The 18,673-nt window shown below is 34.9% G+C and overlaps 3 protein-coding genes across 4 annotated transcripts; 1 reads left to right on the top strand and 2 right to left on the bottom strand.

Annotated features, from left to right (window-relative positions):
• The first annotated feature begins 1,350 nt into the window (after positions 1 to 1,350).
• On the top strand, positions 1,351 to 5,223 carry LOC110937062 (probable polygalacturonase). Its single transcript, XM_022179469.2, has 6 exons — positions 1,351 to 1,551; positions 2,870 to 3,196; positions 3,487 to 3,607; positions 3,717 to 3,891; positions 3,983 to 4,053; positions 4,162 to 5,223. Exons 1-6 carry the CDS (start codon positions 1,540 to 1,542, stop codon positions 4,845 to 4,847), a joined length of 1,392 nt encoding a protein of 463 aa, XP_022035161.1. The 5' UTR covers positions 1,351 to 1,539; the 3' UTR covers positions 4,848 to 5,223.
• Positions 5,224 to 5,980: 757 nt separating this feature from the next.
• On the bottom strand, positions 5,981 to 9,961 carry LOC110937063 (programmed cell death protein 2). Its single transcript, XM_022179470.2, has 10 exons — positions 9,521 to 9,961; positions 9,324 to 9,407; positions 9,028 to 9,176; positions 8,846 to 8,943; positions 7,979 to 8,067; positions 7,769 to 7,874; positions 7,020 to 7,135; positions 6,874 to 6,944; positions 6,597 to 6,705; positions 5,981 to 6,280 (listed from the first exon to the last, which is right to left on the bottom strand). Exons 1-10 carry the CDS (start codon positions 9,749 to 9,751, stop codon positions 6,122 to 6,124), a joined length of 1,212 nt encoding a protein of 403 aa, XP_022035162.1. The 5' UTR covers positions 9,752 to 9,961; the 3' UTR covers positions 5,981 to 6,121.
• An 840-nt stretch (positions 9,962 to 10,801) lies between these two features.
• LOC110937060 (kinesin-like protein KIN-14I) lies at positions 10,802 to 17,964 on the bottom strand. Of its 2 annotated transcripts, XM_022179468.2 has the most exons (20): positions 17,828 to 17,964; positions 17,566 to 17,681; positions 17,125 to 17,291; positions 16,888 to 17,031; positions 16,561 to 16,797; positions 16,368 to 16,436; positions 16,216 to 16,284; positions 16,041 to 16,112; positions 15,801 to 15,932; positions 15,632 to 15,713; positions 15,446 to 15,541; positions 15,184 to 15,348; positions 14,542 to 14,648; positions 14,278 to 14,456; positions 14,026 to 14,187; positions 13,676 to 13,929; positions 12,966 to 13,129; positions 12,677 to 12,859; positions 11,559 to 12,016; positions 10,802 to 11,174 (listed from the first exon to the last, which is right to left on the bottom strand). In XM_022179468.2, the coding sequence occupies exons 2-20, from the start codon at positions 17,669 to 17,671 to the stop codon at positions 11,036 to 11,038; spliced, it is 2,985 nt and encodes a 994-aa protein (XP_022035160.1). In that variant the 5' UTR covers positions 17,672 to 17,681; positions 17,828 to 17,964; the 3' UTR covers positions 10,802 to 11,035. The 2 variants fall into 2 exon arrangements, with proteins under 2 accessions (XP_022035160.1, XP_035844513.1); XM_035988620.1 differs by lacking the exon at positions 17,828 to 17,964 and having other exon boundaries at positions 17,566 to 17,794.
• Positions 17,965 to 18,673: the final 709 nt, after the last annotated feature.

The raw sequence follows: 18,673 nt of genomic DNA, 5'->3' as shown, positions 1-18,673 counted from the left end.
TACACACACGCCAGTATGCTACACATAACAATTTATATATACACACAAGTAGAAAACCGTTAAAAATGCATATTATTATTTTAACTGTATACAAAAGACGATTTTATCGACATCTATATATAGTTAATACCATGAGAACACGTAGTTATATGATTATATATTTAAATTTGGTTATGTAATAAAGTGGTACCAATGCATACATGTATGTAACATGTTGTAGACAACTATTTACATACAAGATGCTCGAACAATATTTCAAATGAATGATTATTCTTGTACTACATGATGTCAACATCAACTTAATCATATACCATGTTCCCCATCAATTATAATGTTCATACTTAATAATAAAATAAGTAAATTTAGTTTTCAAAATAGTTTTTGTTTGAGTCACATTATTTGTTTTCCTTTACTAAAAATATTTTACTTCGAACAATAATACAAGAAAGAGATACTAAGTATAAAATATCCTTAATTATACGCCTCAATAATTTTCTTACAGATATGATCAATTATATTGCCATAAAATAATTTTTTTATGTGAATCCAATTCTCTAAAATTTACCTACATCACTAATGGTATTATGATAAATGTTATTATTCTTTTACTAGAAATATAGCTATACATAACAATTAGAAAATTTAACATTTCTCACATGAAAAAAGTTAATTACTTCGTCTATAACTTTATAATAATTTACTATTAACATTATCTATTTTTGAAAAAAATCACATAAAAGAGAACAAACTTCAAAATTATTTTTATTTTAATTTTGAAAAAAAAACACACAAAAGTGTAACAAACTTCAAAATTATTTTTATTTGAGATAATAAACAATTTCCAGTTTTAACTACGATGTGTGTTGCTAAAATTGACAAGTCTCTTAAAATCAATCCCACAATTAAAAAAAAAGAAAAAAAATTGAAAATATAATACTCAAAATGAAGCTAAAAAGGTGATGACCTCAAATAATATTTTTTGTATATTTTGTTACCTTTTTTGTGTATTTTCCATTTGTTTAATTCATTGTATATAATTTAATTTAATTTATCACATAAAATAATTTAACTTTTTCACCAGATCATATAGGCAATAAAACTAATTAGTATACATATATCATTATTTTTTAACGACAATTCACACACTCTCAAATGTTACATCTAAATTGTGTATCTTTCCTGTTAACTTTCGGAAACTAAAACAAAGTCTTATTTAACATCTTGGTACCGTCAAACCAAAAAGACATATATTTGGTGTAGGAATATTAGAAAAAAAATGGTATTTGGTGAATGAAACATTAGTTATTAGTTAAGTAATAATAATAAAAAAAATAAAAATATAGAAGAAGAACAAGAAGGAGCTGTCTTTTATTGTATTAGTGCTGTCGTTTTCTATTACCATACGTTTCTATTTCTTTGTTTTGGGTTTAGTCACTTAATGGGCATCAATCTCATCGTAACTATCATCCTACAATCTCTCTTTCTCCCCTCAAGATTCTCCTCCCTCTGCTCTTCCTCTTCTTCTTCAATCTTTACCCCATGAAGAGGCTAGTAAGTACGTTGTTTCCTTGTAATTTCGTCATTTTTTCTCTTCAAAAATCCATGAATTTCATCTGGGTTCTCCTTCTTGATCGCAAAGTTTCCGCCTTTCGATCTTCATTTCTGTTGGGGTTTTCGAATAACCCCTTTTCTTGATTTCAATTTCCCATTTTGTTCCTCAATTTAGGTTTTTTTGTTTGTTTTACATTTTGGGTCTTTTTAGGTGGGTTGATTTAAGTAGTTTTGGGATCTGAGTGATGGGAAGCATGGATCTGATGTTTAATTTCGGTTTGGTGTTTCCACATTTTGATTTGATTTACTCACATTGATGCGTTTGTTGTTTTTTTCTTTTTAACATTTTAGGTGGGTTGGTTGATTTGAGTGATTTTGGAATCTAAGTGGTGGGAAACATGGATCTGATCTTTGATTTTGATTTGGTGTTTCCACATTTTGATTTGATTTACTCACATTGATTTGTTTGTTGTTTTTTCTATTTTTTTTTTAAATCAAAAGGGTCAAATTGATTTGTTTTTGTCTAGATTTACTTCATTGTTATGGTGTTAGATGCTGATTTAATCAATGGATTATTGTTTTGAATTTAAGGGGAAAAGGGATCTGAAGAACATTGACAAACTTGTTTTGATCTGTCTGTTTCGGTTGATTTTGTAATCACATATGCTCATTTTTGTTTATGCACACACTTCTTGGAGATTTAGCATGTTGTTAGTGTAATTAAGTATGTTATAATACTGAGTGATTAGCAATTTAGCATAAGTACATAATCAAATGTATGTTAATTTTCATACATCTACATGTATGTTGATTGTTTAGCTTCAATTAGAATTGATTAGAATCCCAAAATTTGTTCTTTATCATATGATTTTATTGAATTGGTTTGCAAGATGATTTTGATTCATAACTAGTTCTCCGATAGCCAGAAATGTCACGTCAGCCGTAGTTTTTAGACCGAATTATTTTTTTTTAATTTTTTCTGAGGGTGAGAGGAAGTTTTCGCTTCAAATGTATGATTTTTATACTAAATTTATTAACTTTAGCTACCTTGGGTGCCTCTTCTTTTTGGTAGAATGAAAATTCTTGAACATAAGAGATGAAACCTGCCGTAACCGACTAACCGTCTTCCCTTTTCTCTATATTTTAATTTCGGGCCGTTTTTTAAGACACGTAGGATATGCTTTGTTGAAAGTGGTACAACAATTGGTACTAAAAAGCGAGCAAATTTATCTTTCTCGAAGTAGAAAAAACACTGTTGCATAGTCGAATCCTAAATATGAATCTTTCTTTACCTTTTTCTTTTTGTTCCTTTTTTCAGGTGGTGCTATTCCTTTTGCTTGTGACAGCAGCGGCAGCAAGCAATGCGATTGAACTCTATAACGATGAACAAGGCGAATGCAATTCCGAAAAGCATTTAACTCCTCGCCCGCATAGTGTTTCCATATTAGAATTTGGTGCCGTTGGTGATGGGAAAACTTTAAATACGGTTGCTTTTCAAAATGCGATATTTTATCTTAAATCTTTCACCGATAAGGGTGGTGCTCAATTGTATGTACCCTCGGGAAAATGGCTTACAGGAAGTTTTAACCTCACTAGCCATCTCACACTTTTTCTTGAAAAAGAAGCCATTATTCTTGGATCACAGGTAACGGGTCGTTTGAAAACTTTATTATTACAACTAGTTTACATTGCTTTATATTCAGTGGCGAAGCTTGAAAATTTCCACCGGGGGGTCGGTAGTCACCGGACCTAATATTTGGGGGGTCGAAAACGTATATACCTAAAAAATTCTATAGGAAACGTACATACGTAACACTACTTAGTGAAAAGTTTGGGGGGTCGGGCGCCCCTCTCGGCCCCTTGAAAGCTACGCCCCTGTTTATATTGCAGAAACATTTAACTATGGGTTAATTTTTTTTTAACTTAATTTTGCAGGATGTCGATCATTGGAAGGTTATTGATCCTTTACCTTCTTATGGTCGCGGTATTGATCTCCCGGGTCAAAGATACCGTAGTTTGATCACCGGAGAAAATCTTAACGATGTGGTTATTACAGGCACATTCTCTCTCATTTTCCCGAACTTTTTTTCTTTAAACTTTACGAAAGATATAAGTTTGTTGCGGTTTTTTAACTGTTTGCTAACAAATTTCGGAAACTTTTGCAGGTGATAATGGAACCATTGACGGGCAGGGTTCTATATGGTGGGATTATTTCAATTCTAACACATTGAATTACAGCCGTCCTCATATTGTCGAGTTTATCAACTCTAAGGACATTGTCATCTCGAATATAACTTTCTTAAATCCGCCTGCATATACTATTCATCCTGCCTATTGCAGGTAATAATATTATTTTTTATTTATTGCATTGAAGTTTATCAGAGTAATGAACTAGACACGACTTGATTAGTTTGTTTTTTTTATGTTATAGCAACGTTCGTGTTCAAAATATAACTGCATTGTCTCCTGCTGAATCGCCTTACACAAGTGGCATAGTTCCAGGTACGCCGTTAATTTTCAATCACGCGTTTATTATATGTTTTTTTTTCTCACAAACGTAATACTTTTAAGTATAATGATGGTATTTAAATATTTAATGTAAATTTTCAGATTCTTCGGATAGTGTATGCATTGAAAATAGCAACATTACCTCGGGTCATGATGCGGTATCTTTAAAAAGTGGTTGGGATGAGTACGGGATCGCATACGGTAAGCCAACTACGAACGTGCACATCAGAGGGGTTCGTCTTCAATCTTTTACAGGCTCGGGTTTGTCTATCGGGAGTGAAATGTCGGGTGGGGTATCGCAGATACTGATCGAAAACCTAAAACTGTATGATTCCATGACCGGAATCTCGTTCCTGACTTCAAAAGGCAGAGGCGGTTATATCAAAGACGTTTTTGTATCGGATATCGACTTGAAAAACGTCATTCTGGCAATCCAATTAACGGGTGATTCTAACTCCCACCCGGATGACAAATACGACCCTGAAGCGTTACCTACTGTTAAAGAAATCAGTTTTAAGAATATGGTCGGAATGAATATCACAAAAGCCGGTGAATTTCACGGTATTCTTGAATCTCCGTTTACTTCGATCTGTCTTTCTAATGTCTCATTTGCGTTAAACCCGGCAACTTCGAGTTCGAGTTCATCCTGGGTGTGTTCTAACGTCTCGGGTTTCTCGGAAAACGTGTCTCCGGCTCCTTGTCTTGAACTCCAAACAGCTCCTTTAAATTCTTCGGTTTGCTTTTCGTTATCATACCCTAAATCACATAATCTTGTTGCTGTCCTATGATTATAAACATTAAATATTCCAAAAAAAAAAAGTTATCATTTGTTGGTAGAACGCGCGTGTGCTGTTGATTTTCAAGTCGAGTGAGAAATCTTTATGGTGATACTAGTGGTGGGATTCAATTATTGAAAGGAAGGGGTATGCATCATCGATGGATTCTTTCGGCTCGTGGAGGTCTGGTTTGTGTACAGCCTTTTGTTCATTTTCATTTTCATGTGTAAGAAAAGTTTTGTAGCGGCTTTCTTTTCTTATACAACTTTCATCATTCATCATGTTATATCTTTCTTTTAAACTGCATTGCGAATGTAAATTTCATTATTGGCTTTCGAGTTCAAGATTGTTTAATGTTAGCAGAAGTTGCATAAAGCTTTTTAAATTATTATATAAACTGTTTCTGTCTTTTGTTTACAAGTACAATCTTATTCTAAACTTCCCACAAATGGATACAAATAAGATTTTGCAGAAAACATCTGTTGCCAGTATTTGGGGATGACCGGACCACATTTTCTTTAACCAGGATTATAAAAAAAATAGTATATATATGACTATTCAAATGAGTTATTCTTGTAACATCAGTTCTCTTGTGCCGACAAATCTTTAGTTAGGGGCTGTTTGACAACTTCTGTAAGAGGTCTGAACCATTAAGCGCTGAACTAGTAAGAGGTCTGAACTTAGTTAAGACAGGTCGCCAAACGTGTTTAACTGTGCAATGTAAATGCGTACAAAGAACGTTCAACACGCCATTCACTACACAGTACACTCTGAGAATGACTTGATAGAAAAAATCTTGGGTCAATCATGAGTCAAAAAAGTAGTAGAAATGTAGAATCATTTGGATTTCCAACTTAACTTTCATGTGTAAATATGAATAAAGCCAAAGGAAACATTATTACTGAAATGGGGTAGGGGGTCACATGCAACCATTTATGGATGGCATTGTGTTGATTGGACACTTGTTTACAAGTTCGGACCACTATATTCGTCGTCTATTTGTATCAACAAATATTCTTTGGATGCCACTCTTTTTCCATACCATTTACTTTGACCTTTCAAACGTACGGTAACCATTGTACATGCCACCGCCCAACGATATGCTTCTTTTAACCCATTACCCAAAATTTATAAACCATCCATAATAATAATAAATATCTTAAAATATAAAATCAAAATTGCAAATTCAACAATAACACCAAAGGGAGTCAAAATTCATCCCATTGACTTATATGAAAAAGAAAGCATAGAGCACAAGTAAATAAAATATAAATAGAATATGATCTTTAATTTGATTGAGATGTGAGCTGAACCCAACAAAACTCTTCTTCATATGCCAGACTTCCATCACAAGAAGCTTCACACGTATACACCGCAATTGTTGCCCAATCAAGTGAGTTGGATTCATTCTTAACATCAAAGTAGTAAAGCAACTGTGGCAAAATCTGCACAGCTCATGGTCGTTAATACGGAATCTTCAATACAACGATGTGAGTAAAATGGTAGGGGCTGGCCAGAGGGTTAAAATGGGACCATGAACAGGTCAAAATAGCCAGGTCGGGATAGGTTGACCTGTAACTCGTACGAACTTTTTTGTCCGTTTGTTTATTACCACCAAAATGTAATGAACTATTGAACTTTAATGTTTTTGTCATTGTGTGTAGTTAACTATTTCTTATGACCCATTCATAAGCAAATGGGACAAGCTTCCTACATCTACAAAAAGCCATGTGTGAAGAATAGAAAAATAAATTACTACACCTGAAATTCAAAAGCCCGATCGCTGCCACATGAACTGCATTTAGGTATATCAGTTTTAGATGGCCGGCCACTTAACATGGGCCACAACGGTTTTTCATGTCTAGAATATCTGCAACAGTAACGAAACAAAAATCAACCCACATTGGCTCCAAAACGGTGGTATTTTCATAACATAATGTTGTAAAACAATTACAATAAGCGATTTTGACCCATTTACTTATCAGTGTGTCGATTCGGGTTATTGTTCATTCCTAATAAAAAAAGGTTTCACAATCACCTTAATACTTGTTCTGGGGCCCGTGCTATTCTTTGGGTAAAATATGCCCAACTCTTTGCATCACCTTCATCCTTTAATGAAAAGAATCAAAATTTTGTGAGTAAATTATATGCACGTAATAGATCACCCAGTGAAACATTTCATACCTCGTTGTCATTACGTAATGCATTACCATATGCACCGACGTTTGACGTTCCAGGGTCAAGCTCAGGTTCATCCTCATTAATGATCTCATATTCTGGCCAGGTGGCACTGCTTGCAGCTGTTCAAAATAAATATAATGAATATATACCACCAATGAAGTATTCAGCATTCCTTCTAGAGGTCAGGTTAGGATGACTAGCAAAATCCTTGTTGTCTATTTCATTATATTTTTATGAAAAACTAATGGGTAAAAATATAGTTAGAAAAAACTTTACATTACAAATAGTAATAATCAAAATCATTGAAGAGAACAACTAAGGAGTTTCTGTTACATTAAAGAGAACTTTGAATGACGTTTCAACGTGTTTCCCTTTTAGCTATTTTTTATTTGATCCATTTAGATCACACAAATTCAAACAAACCAATTTATAAGTATGAGTCAAAATTGCCACAATTTACTCATATCTAGTGACAATTACAACATTTGACTAGCTAAGCTCTTAGAAAAATGCTTAAATTGCGCACAATAAAGACAAAGAAAGGGATACCGTCACCCAAAATCAAGAGCAACGATTTATGTGTGATCATATTATAAGGCAAATACGTATGTTTAACATAAAACTATAGAAAATGTTTGCAACTTTCAAAAAATATACGGAGTGAAGCACTTTACTACATAATCCTCTTCAGTCACTTTATGATTCAAAATCACAAATAAGCAAATGTAGCCATATATAAAAAGAATACTAGCCTTTTGGTATATCATCTGAAGAGTTGGTGGGCGCAGAATTCGATGGCTGAAGCATGAGGTCTATTGTTCTACATTGGGTTTTATGAGTTGAACTCCAGTGAATGGCCTGCAAAAAGAAATAAAAACAGAGATGAATAACCGATGTTACCAAACAAAAAATATTAAAAGCAAAAAAGGTTACATAAACAAAATTAGCATTGCAGTAACAACCTGGTGCGTCTTGGAACAGTAACGTGCTCTTTTGCAGTTACTACAGACTTTATCTCCTTTCCAGGTACCACACCAACTACAAAGTGGAGCTACAAAAACCATGAAACTAATTTTAAGCAATCATCTAGGTAACCATATAGAACTATAGAAGATTAGTAAAAGTAGGGTTGTTCATGAGCCGAGCCGAGCCGAGCTAGAGCAAGCTCGGGCTCGGCTCGATTATAAATCGAGCTGGCTCGGCTCGGATTTGAAACCGAGCTGAAAATCTAAGCTCGGGCTCGGCTTGGTTTTAAACCGAGCTGGCTCGGCTCGGCTTGGTTTGGCTCGATTTTAAAAATAAAAATTAATACATAGCTCTCAAAATTCAGTATTCTAAAATATTATACAATACTTCAAAAAAACATTTTCAAAGTAAGTTCAACCTAATACATTACAAGCCAAAATCACGTTCAACAACGCAAAATAAGTTTTATATTTCAAGTAAATACAATATTTGTTCATTAGCACGGCAATCAACCTTTAAATATGTCATAGATATCAAACTACAAGCCTAAATACGTGTAAATAATAATCACTTTTTTGTAATATATTAGATGTATATAAAAATAAAATATGTTATAAGTAAAATAATTCGAGCTAAGCCGAGCCGAGCTACCAAGCGAGCCAAACTGAGCCAATTTGGCTCGTCACGAGCCGAGCCGAGCTAGGCTCACTTTCTAACCGATCCGAGCTGGCTCGGCTCACTTTCAAACCGAGCCATATCGAGCGAGCTTTTTCCGAGCTAAATCCGAGCGAGCTCCGAGCCACGAGCTTTTTGGACAGCCCTAAGTAAAAGTATGAAATGAAATTTAAGCAAGATTTATCTACCTGCTGTCCCTAAAGGCTTGTCACTGCCATCGTTTTTAGGTGGTTCACTGGAGTAAAACTGGTTGTGATGAGGAAGTTGACTACGAAAGGCCTTAACACTTGATAAAAAAAAAGTAGCATTAGACAAGAGACAATAAATCAATATGACATATTAATATTTAAAAATATGAATCTAAGAATACCTCCTGGATCCCTTTTCTGGGTGGTGTTTCCATTGTTCATGTTGGTCTTGGAGAAGGCATGACATTGATGTGCACATGAATACAAATAAGGTTCTATGAAATGTTGATTCCGTATCAACGAGAGGATCATCAACGATAGGAGCATATGCCTACAAAATCAATTACTGTAAAGATTAGTATACTTATGCCAATATCCTAATTGTTTAAAGTCACAAATCATCATCATGTACTAAATATAAATCAAACTTTTAAACCTTAGAATATATCACATATATAAAAATGTTAATAATAAATACCTGAAGCAAAAACCGAAGAGGTTCACCACAAATGTCACACAAACATGCTTTACCAGATGGCAAATTTACTGGATTCAGCCACGCCTAAATCACCAAAAACAAAATCAATCATATTCACAAATCACAAACCACTAATATAATAATATTAATTGCAGTATTAAATTAAAAAAATAATAACAATCAGAATATGAATGTACAGGAGTTCCTCCAGCTTTGCTTGGAAACAAATGACGAAGAAGCGACCACTCATGCTTCGGCTTTTCGACAAAACCTAACGACACAGGAGCTTCATCTTCGAATTCTTCATCGTCATCATCATCTTCGTCATCATATTCTTCGTATTCTTCATCATCGAGTGATGAAATTCGCATACTGGTGAGGTTAACTATGGAACCGTCGTTCGCGTTAGTGATTACTTCTTTTGACATGTAGGAATCGATATGTTCTGGAGAATTCGAAAGCCAATTTAGGGTTTAAAAATATAGATACAGGTTTTTGGGGGAAGAAGAGGGTTTAGGGTTTTGCAGCTGATTATATAAAGAGTGGATTGTAAAATCAGTGCTTAGGGTTTCACCGGATTTTATTTTTTCCCCTCCTTTATTTGTAAAATATATAAGTTTTTTTTTTTTAAATATTGTACGATATCAGTCCTCCGAGATGGCTTGACTGTATAAAAACTGAGTGGCACCGCTTTGTAGTTGGTACCACGAGGGGGAAAAAAAACTATAGTAATGACAGTCAACAACTCAGTCATCATACCTACAATCTGCAATTCTTGACATTTGTTGACAGATACAAAAGGAATCGTTGACATTAGTTGTCGATTATAATAATGTAACTTTTGAAATTTTGTTTTACTTTTCCTTTTTGCAATAATGTTAGATTCATTGTTATGACTTGCGAAATCCCTCACCCACTCTCTTTAGTTCATTTTTCGTAAGTGTTATTTTTTTCCCTTACCTTGTACTTCATATTATATCCCTTACAAAAAAAAAATATCTTGTGTATAATGTGTCAAAAAGTCCGTGTACCCCAATCTTGGCATACTACACAAAAGCCGAGCTCGGGATTTAAAGAGTTCATTTCTTTTCAATCTTTGTATTTCTTTTTCATGTTTGGGATCTATAAAACAAATTTAGTTTGCCGGTATTACATGCATTGACAGAGCTAGAAAGGAATTTGAAGTGTTCATTGACCTTTGACCAACTAATATTATGTTAGTAACTGAAAGCCGGATTGTTTTTGGGATTTCTAGCTTCTTGCTGCCCCTTCTACTTTATGTAGTTCTAATTTATTCTAAAGCTTTGGTATATTGTAATTCTAAACTATTCTAATATACATACTCTAGACTAACAATAGTTGCGAAGCTGGATTTTCCTGTCTCTCCGCTACATGATAATTATCTACCCGCTAGGCCGCTATATCTACATAATAATTAACACTTTGATTGTTACATTAAACATAGAAGTGAAAATTTGTGTGCAAACAAAGAGTGTCATGCATTATTTTGTTGGTCAAAAGAACCTTCGTAGCAAACAGATACACACAACTGGTATTGTTGCGGAATTTACAAGTTACAACAACTATTTCACAGTTCATGAAACCCAACAAAATAGGGAAAATAATAAAAATATATGTAATCCCTCTCATCACTCTCACTCACTATCTATGTGAAAAAAAAAAAAAAAAAAAAAATCATGTCATGTTACACTTCACTGCTTCCTGTTCCCAGTTTTCTTCTTCATTTCACCACCGGTTACCTGTCTTCCACCGCGCACTGGCGGCTGAGAGTGGCTACCGACATTGGTTGCTTTCCGTGAAGGTGAAGGCAAAAATCTTGGAATCATTGACCTATTTTAGTTGGTCATACCATTGACCACATTTGTATTGTTTAGAAACTGAATTATTATAACATATGTGATATTGACATTGTTCTTTCTTGTTTCAACCAATTTACTTGTGAACAAATTATGTACTATCTTTGATGGGACAAATGAGTTTCGCCTAAACTTATTTAATTTTTAAGGGCGTAAAATCTTTTAAATAATCTTATTACAAGTTCGTTTATCATTGAAATGAAATAGTATGGTTTGTATAATCAGATTTTTACACATTAACCATCTGCAATTATTAAAATGTGGGCATGACCCGTTTGAGACGAAACAAAACCCAAATCAACCGTAAATCCCTTGATAGTTAAGAATTAAGTATGACATAAGGACAAGATAGGATTACCTCAAATCCGGGCTTTTTGTCGGTTTTCCAGTAGAATTATTATTAAGTCTGGACATTGTCGGAAGTTTAGAATGATTGAATTGCCAAAGCAGATCAGGCTCAGATGAGTCACTGGTAGCGGCATCAAGTTCATCCACACCATCAGTAGTCACAATCTCGAACCCACTTCCACCTTCAAACACTGTATAAGATTGTTCCGAGTATAATTTGGAAGAATCCGGAACGTATTTTTGGTAAAATGCATCAGAATTTCCAGCATTTTCTGTTTCCCAACATCGGGCTGCGTCTTGTTTGTTTACCATGACCTTATCAACCCAGTCAGCAGAGCCTGTGTCTCTGTCATCTTCTAGATACGCTTCTCCTGCACCGCTTACCGGAGGCCACGGTGGTGAATTCGCTAGTAGTTCGTCTAAATCAAAGCTTTGTGTTTTCTGCCTTATCCTAGATTTCTTACCACTCTGAAAAGATAGATAACGGGCCCAGTTTTAGAGTAACATAGACGACGTAAAGTAGAAATCATGTATAAACTATAAAGCAAAGGTTCAATCTATGTTTCAATAGCCTACTTTAACCATGCAGGGGTCTACTAGAGGTGGTAGTGTGCTAAAAAGACGGAAATGCCCCTCATTTAATGGAGAAAAATGGATGGAGCTAATGAGTTGGATGAAAATGGCAAGATTTCAAACCTTTTGGATCCAGATACGGAAAAAACAAACCTTCGGACGAAAGTCGCAAGAGTGGCCAAACCTCAGGGATGAAAATGATGTTTTACTCTAATCTAAATCTCCGTATCAAACTATCTAAGAGGGTTGTTTGCATTTAGAATTAACTAGTCCGTCAAGCTAATTCGTATTCGATATGAATTGTTCGAGATAAAACATATTAGTTTTGACCCGTTTGACCAGCTAACACTTTTTGGCCATTTCTTAACATATTTACAAGTAACTATTTGTAACTACTATAATGATCTTTAACTTATTATATAACGATTTAGGATGTTGAATGCATGAAAATTTGCGCGTCTTTTAACAGTTCACCAGTTTGACATGTTCCGCATTTCCTTAATTTTGTTTTATCTCACATTATGAGTATTCCATTTAATTAAATTCATAAATTACCTCAGCATTGCTTACTTCCGGCCTCGGCTTCCTACGATTCTTTGGCTCATGGTATGAATCTATCTGTTGTAAGATAGGAGGGGAACGGGATGACAGTTTGCCACCTGGACTTCCAGATACCTTGTGTTGCACGTTTTCCTGATCCCCTTCTTTCTTTGCAAGAGCCGCCTTAAGATTGGCAATCTGAAACAAGTAATATATATATATATTTCGATCTAAACAATCTCTTACAATCAAAATAAAGATCTACAAATAAAAGGGTATGTAACTATGTAAGAACTAAAAAGACCTGTTCTTTAAGGTCTTTCACGTCCGAACTATCTTTATGTACTTGGGCCGCACCAAGTTCAACCGTTGCAACCCGTTCAGCAAACTTAAGTGTGCTAAGTGTTTCACCGACAGCGTTAACTTCCGGGCTTATATGAACAAACATCAGTGTCTTTGCTTGCCCTCCTAATAACACACCCACAAGACAAGAAAATAATTAAAACTTGAAAAAAGAGTAAAATGCCACTTTCGTCCCTGAGGTTTGGCAAGTTTTGCGACTTTCGTCCAAAGGTTTGTTTTTGAGCATCTGAATCCAAAAGATTTGAAATCTTGCCATTTTCATCCGGCTCGTTAACTCCATCCATTTTTCTTCGTTATGTCAGGGGTATTTTCATCTTTTTTTGTTAACTTAAAGGGAAATTCGATTTTTGGAATACTTGTACATTATGCTAAACACTTATATATAAAGTGAAAAAGACCGAATTGCCTTTTAAGTTAACAAAAAAATATGGAAATACCCTTGACTTAACGGAGAAAAATAGATGGAGTTAACGAGGCAGATGAAAAATGGCAAGATTTCAAACCTTTTGGATCCAGATGTGGAAAAACAAATCTTTGGACGGAAGTCGCAAAACTGGCCAAACCCCAGGGACAAAAATGGCATTTTACTCCTTGAAAGAATAAAGGAGTAAATATTTGAAGCTTTACAAAGATCTGTTATGAGTTATCTACCAAGTGAATCTTGAAGTAATTGTGTGAGTTTGCTGTTTCTGTAAGGCACATGTGAGTTCTTTTGAGCAAGAGATGAAATCACATCGCCCAACGCTGATAAAGATTTGTTAATATGTTGTGCCTCTTTTAATCTGTCTCCAGCCACCTCAGATTTGTCAACGCGTTCACTGCCAGCTAGATCAACCAAATGCATACAACCACGAAGAACATTTCCGGATGTTAGATCTTTCCCTTGGACATGTACAGTCAAGCAACTGCAAGTAATGGCAATTTAAATATTAGACTAACAAAATAACATAATAATACATGTTGATATAATGATATGACATTCTTAATAGGGATTATTAGACCTGTGGGAGCGACTACTGCGGTCATTGAGAGCAGTTGCACCAACGGCACGGTTTCTTTGGCCTAGGTTCATCAGCTCGATAACATCATACATTGACGCCACCTGGACCAGGCTAGCATCTGGGACGTTGAATCCGTTCTGTGAATTGTTGCGAATTTCTAATGTGATATCGGATTAAGGAATTTAACAAGAAGAGGTTTTGGTGTAAACTTATTATTTAAACTTGTAAACAGTAGCAAAAAGAAAAGGATATCTTTTGTTTAAGCCCTCAGTAGCAAGCAGATCCCGAACTTGTTCGTCATAAATCTCGATCATTTGAACAGACACGTTATATTCAAAGGTATCCTTCCTCTGTTCCGCGAGAAAAAACAAATCGCTCAACGCCCTATAATTAACTCCTTGACTGTCCTCTGTAAGATCTTTTGGTCCAGTCTGGATAAATAAGCAAACGAATTATGTATTTTTTATACTTTTGAGTCACATCTTTATTAATTAAAGGAAATGCCAAAATTCTTACCATTGTATGTGTTTTTCCTGATCCAGTTTGACCATAAGCAAAGATACAAACATTGTAACCATCAAGAACAGAGCGAATGAGGGGCCTAGTATCTGCAAAAACCTCAGCTGCAGAAAAAAGTATATATTGCAAATAGTTAAGACATTTACATAGTTGCAAATAATGTAAAGAGTAAAATACCATTTTCGTCCCTGAGGTTTGGTCAGTTTTGCGGCTTTCGTCAAAGGTTTGTTTTTCGCATCTTGATCCAAAAGATTTGATATCTTGCCATTTTCATCCGGCTCGTTAACTCCGTCCATTTTTCTTCGTTAAGTCAGGGGTATCTTCGTCTTTTTTGTTAAGTTAACGGGCAATTCAGTCTCTTGAATACTTGTACATTATGCTAAATGCTTGTACATAAAGTGAAAAAGACTGAATTGCCCTTTAAGTTAACAAAAAAGATGGAAATACCCATGACTTAACGGAGAAAAAATGGATGGAGTTAACGAGCCGGATGAAAATGGCAAGATTTCAAACCTTTTGGGTCCAGATGCGAAAAAACAAACCTTTGGACGAAAGTCACATAACTGACCAAACCTCAGGGGACGAAAATGTCATTTTACTCTAATGTAAGATTTAGAGACCAAAAGCAGTTTAACAAACCTTGGGTTGCCGAAGGCCCAAACACTTTGTTGAAGTTAAATGATCTACATCCTTTTCCGTATTTGGCAGGGGTATTTATGGTAATTGTTCCTTCTTCTATGTTATCAACAACACTCTGCAAATTCAACTTTCCGGGTCGCACCCGACAGTAGACTCTTATATTTCCTATTTAAAAAAACACAAATCAGGTCTCTCAATCAAAGTCTAGTTCAATGAACTTTAAAAGTCGGCCATAATACTTTCGGTAAACCGTGAATGTCACCTTTAAGATCTTGGACCTGATTATATAGCTTTCGATTTTCCTCTAGAACTCTATGATATCCAGAAGCAGCATTAGCTAAACCATGAACATGCATACCTATAGCAACATCCACAACAAGAAGGTTTTACAATAAAGATCAAACGCATTACGCGTCTTTCATTTTCGTTTGACATGTTATGAACATACCAAAGTTCTGAATCTCATCATGGAATTTCATTTGCATGAACTGCATACCGGATTTTATGACTGAGAGAGTTTGTTTCAAATCCTGTGAAACAACAAATCATCTTAAGATGCCAAAAGATTTAAAAAGGTAATATAAAGGCGATGGATTTCGCTTCAAAATATATCATACTTTGATATCTTTTTCTTGTATATCAAAAAGCATTTGATATTTCTGTTGTCTTCTTTTCTTTTCTTCATCAGGAATGGAGTTCTCATGAAAGTTCTGATTTTTCTTTACAACCGCGCGTTTTTTGTCTTCCACCTTGAGTTTTATAGTAAAGTTCAAAAAAATATATGTCAAACTTAATAGTTGTAACGCGTTTGAGGATGTTTTTATAAGGAACAACACTAAAAAGAAAAAAAAATCCACCTTTATTTCATCAGAAGTGGGTTTTAAAAAAGTCTTGTTTCCGGTAGGGGCGTCTTTAGCGGATGTGTTTTTCTGTTGATCGACAATACACAAAGCACAAGCAAGTATGAATGTAAGACAACATGGAAGTTAATGAAGCACCAAATAGGAACATATCATAGCTAAAGAATTTTACCAATTCGAATTGATTAGCAATTCGATTCTCAAATTCTTCCATGACCTTACTTAGCACAGATTCTACAAGCTGCACAAACATTATGCTTGCTTAATGAGATACGAATCAGGGAATTAACTTGCTATAAGCAGTAAACACCAGATGACACTTACAACGGGAACCTCGTCTGGTTTCTTATCCATTAGAACTGCACGGACAAGCATATTTAACGATGAATTAGGCTGCATAGAAGCATAGTATCAAGATTATCCATTTGACCTAAGATAAGACAGATAATTTGTGTGTGTGTGTGTGGGTGTGTGTGTGTGTGTGGGGGGGGGGGGGGGGGGTAACCAGGCTACCAACCATTTTGCTATTTTCAGTTTCAACTAACTGAGCATTCATGGATGTTTCATTCATTGAAATATTCCTTGACAACGAATTCTTGAACGGTTCTGAGTTCTTGCGTATAAAGTTCTTGCTAGGCGCGACTGGTTTCACATTTCCACCAAATTTCCACACCCCGTTCGCACCTGTTTGTTTCCACTCATGGAAGGATTTGAGCGCTAGAACACAATTCACAATTCTAGACGACTTGCCTCCCTGAAAATTCAAACAAAACAACTCAACTTTACTCAAAACTATCATAAACATAAACTGTTCATTCACTCGTTGCGCCATCCAAACACTTACTTGTTCCAAATCAGATGCCTCAAAGGTAGGCAGTCCCATTTGTTCTACAGCAACCAGAAAGTTCCTAACGTTTTCGAAACATTGATATATAGATAAAGCTGCTCCATCAGGCACAGATGCCGAATCACACGGACCTTCAACTACCTGCAAATGATCAAAATCACCATCAACTTTTAAAAAATTTACAAAATTTAATTATCAAATTTACAATATTTATAAAAATTTACAAGAACTGACCTTAGTCACAGCTCCTGGCTCGACCTTATTGATCACATAGCATAGAACCTGCCCACTTCTTAAAGCAAGCCTAAATTCTTCCTCAGAAGGCTCTGCAGGCAAATCTCTAGCCCCAACAACTCCAATCATTTTTCTAATCCAAACAGTGGCTTCATATCTTCTTGTTGCTATAATCCAAATAAGATATTATTAATAACCTAATTTTCAAAACTAATATAATAAACAAGACTCAGATCCTAAACTAAAAAAAGGAATTGAAATTTAATGATTTCAAGTGATTTGTATTCAACTTCAATTCCTTCTTTTGTTGAAACGAACAGCATAACGAATGAGATCCGCATTCCAATTCCATCCGGATTCCATTCCATTATGTGAAACAAACGCTAACCAGAACAATTAATTAAAACCTAATTTCAAAACACTAAAAAAAACTACACATACCAGCTTCCTCTGCTCTACGAGAATCCAAATCCAGTTCTCTAGATCGATTATCATGTTGTTGAAGAACATCTTCCATCACATTCGCCACCGAGAACGACAGCGCCATCACCAACTAACTTCAATTTTCAATTTCAAATTCAAATTCAAATTCAAATTCAGTTTCAATTGTTAATCTAGCAGTAGCATCAATAAACTTGAGAAATTAGGGTAGAAGTGTAGGAAAAGGTGTGTAAAGTGTGTATATATATATAAAAATGATTACAGGTGGGGCTGTGAAGGAAGCTTGCTTGCTTGCTTGAATGCTAATACTGAGGTGTAACAATAACACTAATATTCGCCATTTTTGCTTTTTTCTAGCTGGCTGTCTCTGCTTTATACGGGGCTAAATTATTATTATTATTGTTATTCGCTTTTAAATTTGAATAAAAACCCGCTTAAAATTTGTTGCCGAGCTTCTTGAATCGGTGGTGGTGGTTACTGGTTAAACATCTTCTTACCGAACCAGCCGTCCTGCCGACTTTTTTATTTTTTTTTTTATATGGTTTTTAATTGTTTTTTTTTTCTTTAATATGTTATTACCCAGTCAAAGTGAGGTTACAATGTTACATTCTCGGCTCTGTTTAGGTGGTGAAACTAGTTAAACTTAAAATGAGTAGGTGAAGGATGCAGTCAAAGCGTGTGGAGTTGTGTTTACTTAATTACTTTTGTGACTTTTGCCTCATATTTTGAATTTTTTAAATTTATTGATTTTTTTTTAACGGCAAATTTCTTTTAATTTCTTTCGTCTATGAGATTTGAGTCCAAAATTTCTCCCTCCCAAACCTAAGTGTTTGAAGGTTTTGTGTTTGTCAATGGACCACTGCCCATTGTCTCCATTTTGTGTATATAAAGACAAAACTCGTAATTGGGCTTAACCCTGATGGGTTTAAGAGCATTTACATTGGACCCTCCATATATATAATTACACTAAAAATCACTATATTTTCTCTCTTTTTTTTCATTTTAATAAGGGTAAATTACACTTTTCATCCTTTATGTTTGTATTAGATTGCAATTGATAGCCTTTAACTTCAATAATTACAGTCACAATCATTTCATTGTTAAAAGC

This window comes from Helianthus annuus, chromosome 4 (genome assembly GCF_002127325.2).
Source record: "Helianthus annuus cultivar XRQ/B chromosome 4, HanXRQr2.0-SUNRISE, whole genome shotgun sequence".
NCBI classification, from domain to species: domain Eukaryota; kingdom Viridiplantae; phylum Streptophyta; class Magnoliopsida; order Asterales; family Asteraceae; genus Helianthus; species Helianthus annuus.
The sequence above is the reverse complement of the archived record's forward strand: the minus strand, read 5'-3'. Positions and strand labels throughout refer to the sequence as shown.

Coding starts and splice junctions, on each gene's coding strand:
- LOC110937060 (XM_022179468.2), bottom strand. CDS start 17,671: ATGGCGCTGTCGTTCTCGGTGGCGAATGTGATGGAAGATGTTCTTCAA. Junction 16,285..16,367: donor AACCAGACGAGGTTCCCGTT/GTAAGTGTCATC, acceptor ATGTTTGTGCAG/CTTGTAGAATCTGTGCTAAG. Junction 14,649..15,183: donor TGGGCCTTCGGCAACCCAAG/GTTTGTTAAACT, acceptor TTTTTTCTGCAG/CTGAGGTTTTTGCAGATACT.
- LOC110937062 (XM_022179469.2), top strand. Junction 3,608..3,716: donor TAACGATGTGGTTATTACAG/GCACATTCTCTC, acceptor AAACTTTTGCAG/GTGATAATGGAACCATTGAC. Junction 4,054..4,161: donor CACAAGTGGCATAGTTCCAG/GTACGCCGTTAA, acceptor GTAAATTTTCAG/ATTCTTCGGATAGTGTATGC.
- LOC110937063 (XM_022179470.2), bottom strand. CDS start 9,751: ATGTCAAAAGAAGTAATCACTAACGCGAACGACGGTTCCATAGTTAAC. Junction 9,177..9,323: donor CTCTTCGGTTTTTGCTTCAG/GTATTTATTATT, acceptor TTGATTTTGTAG/GCATATGCTCCTATCGTTGA. Junction 7,875..7,978: donor ACTGTTCCAAGACGCACCAG/GTTGTTACTGCA, acceptor TTCTTTTTGCAG/GCCATTCACTGGAGTTCAAC.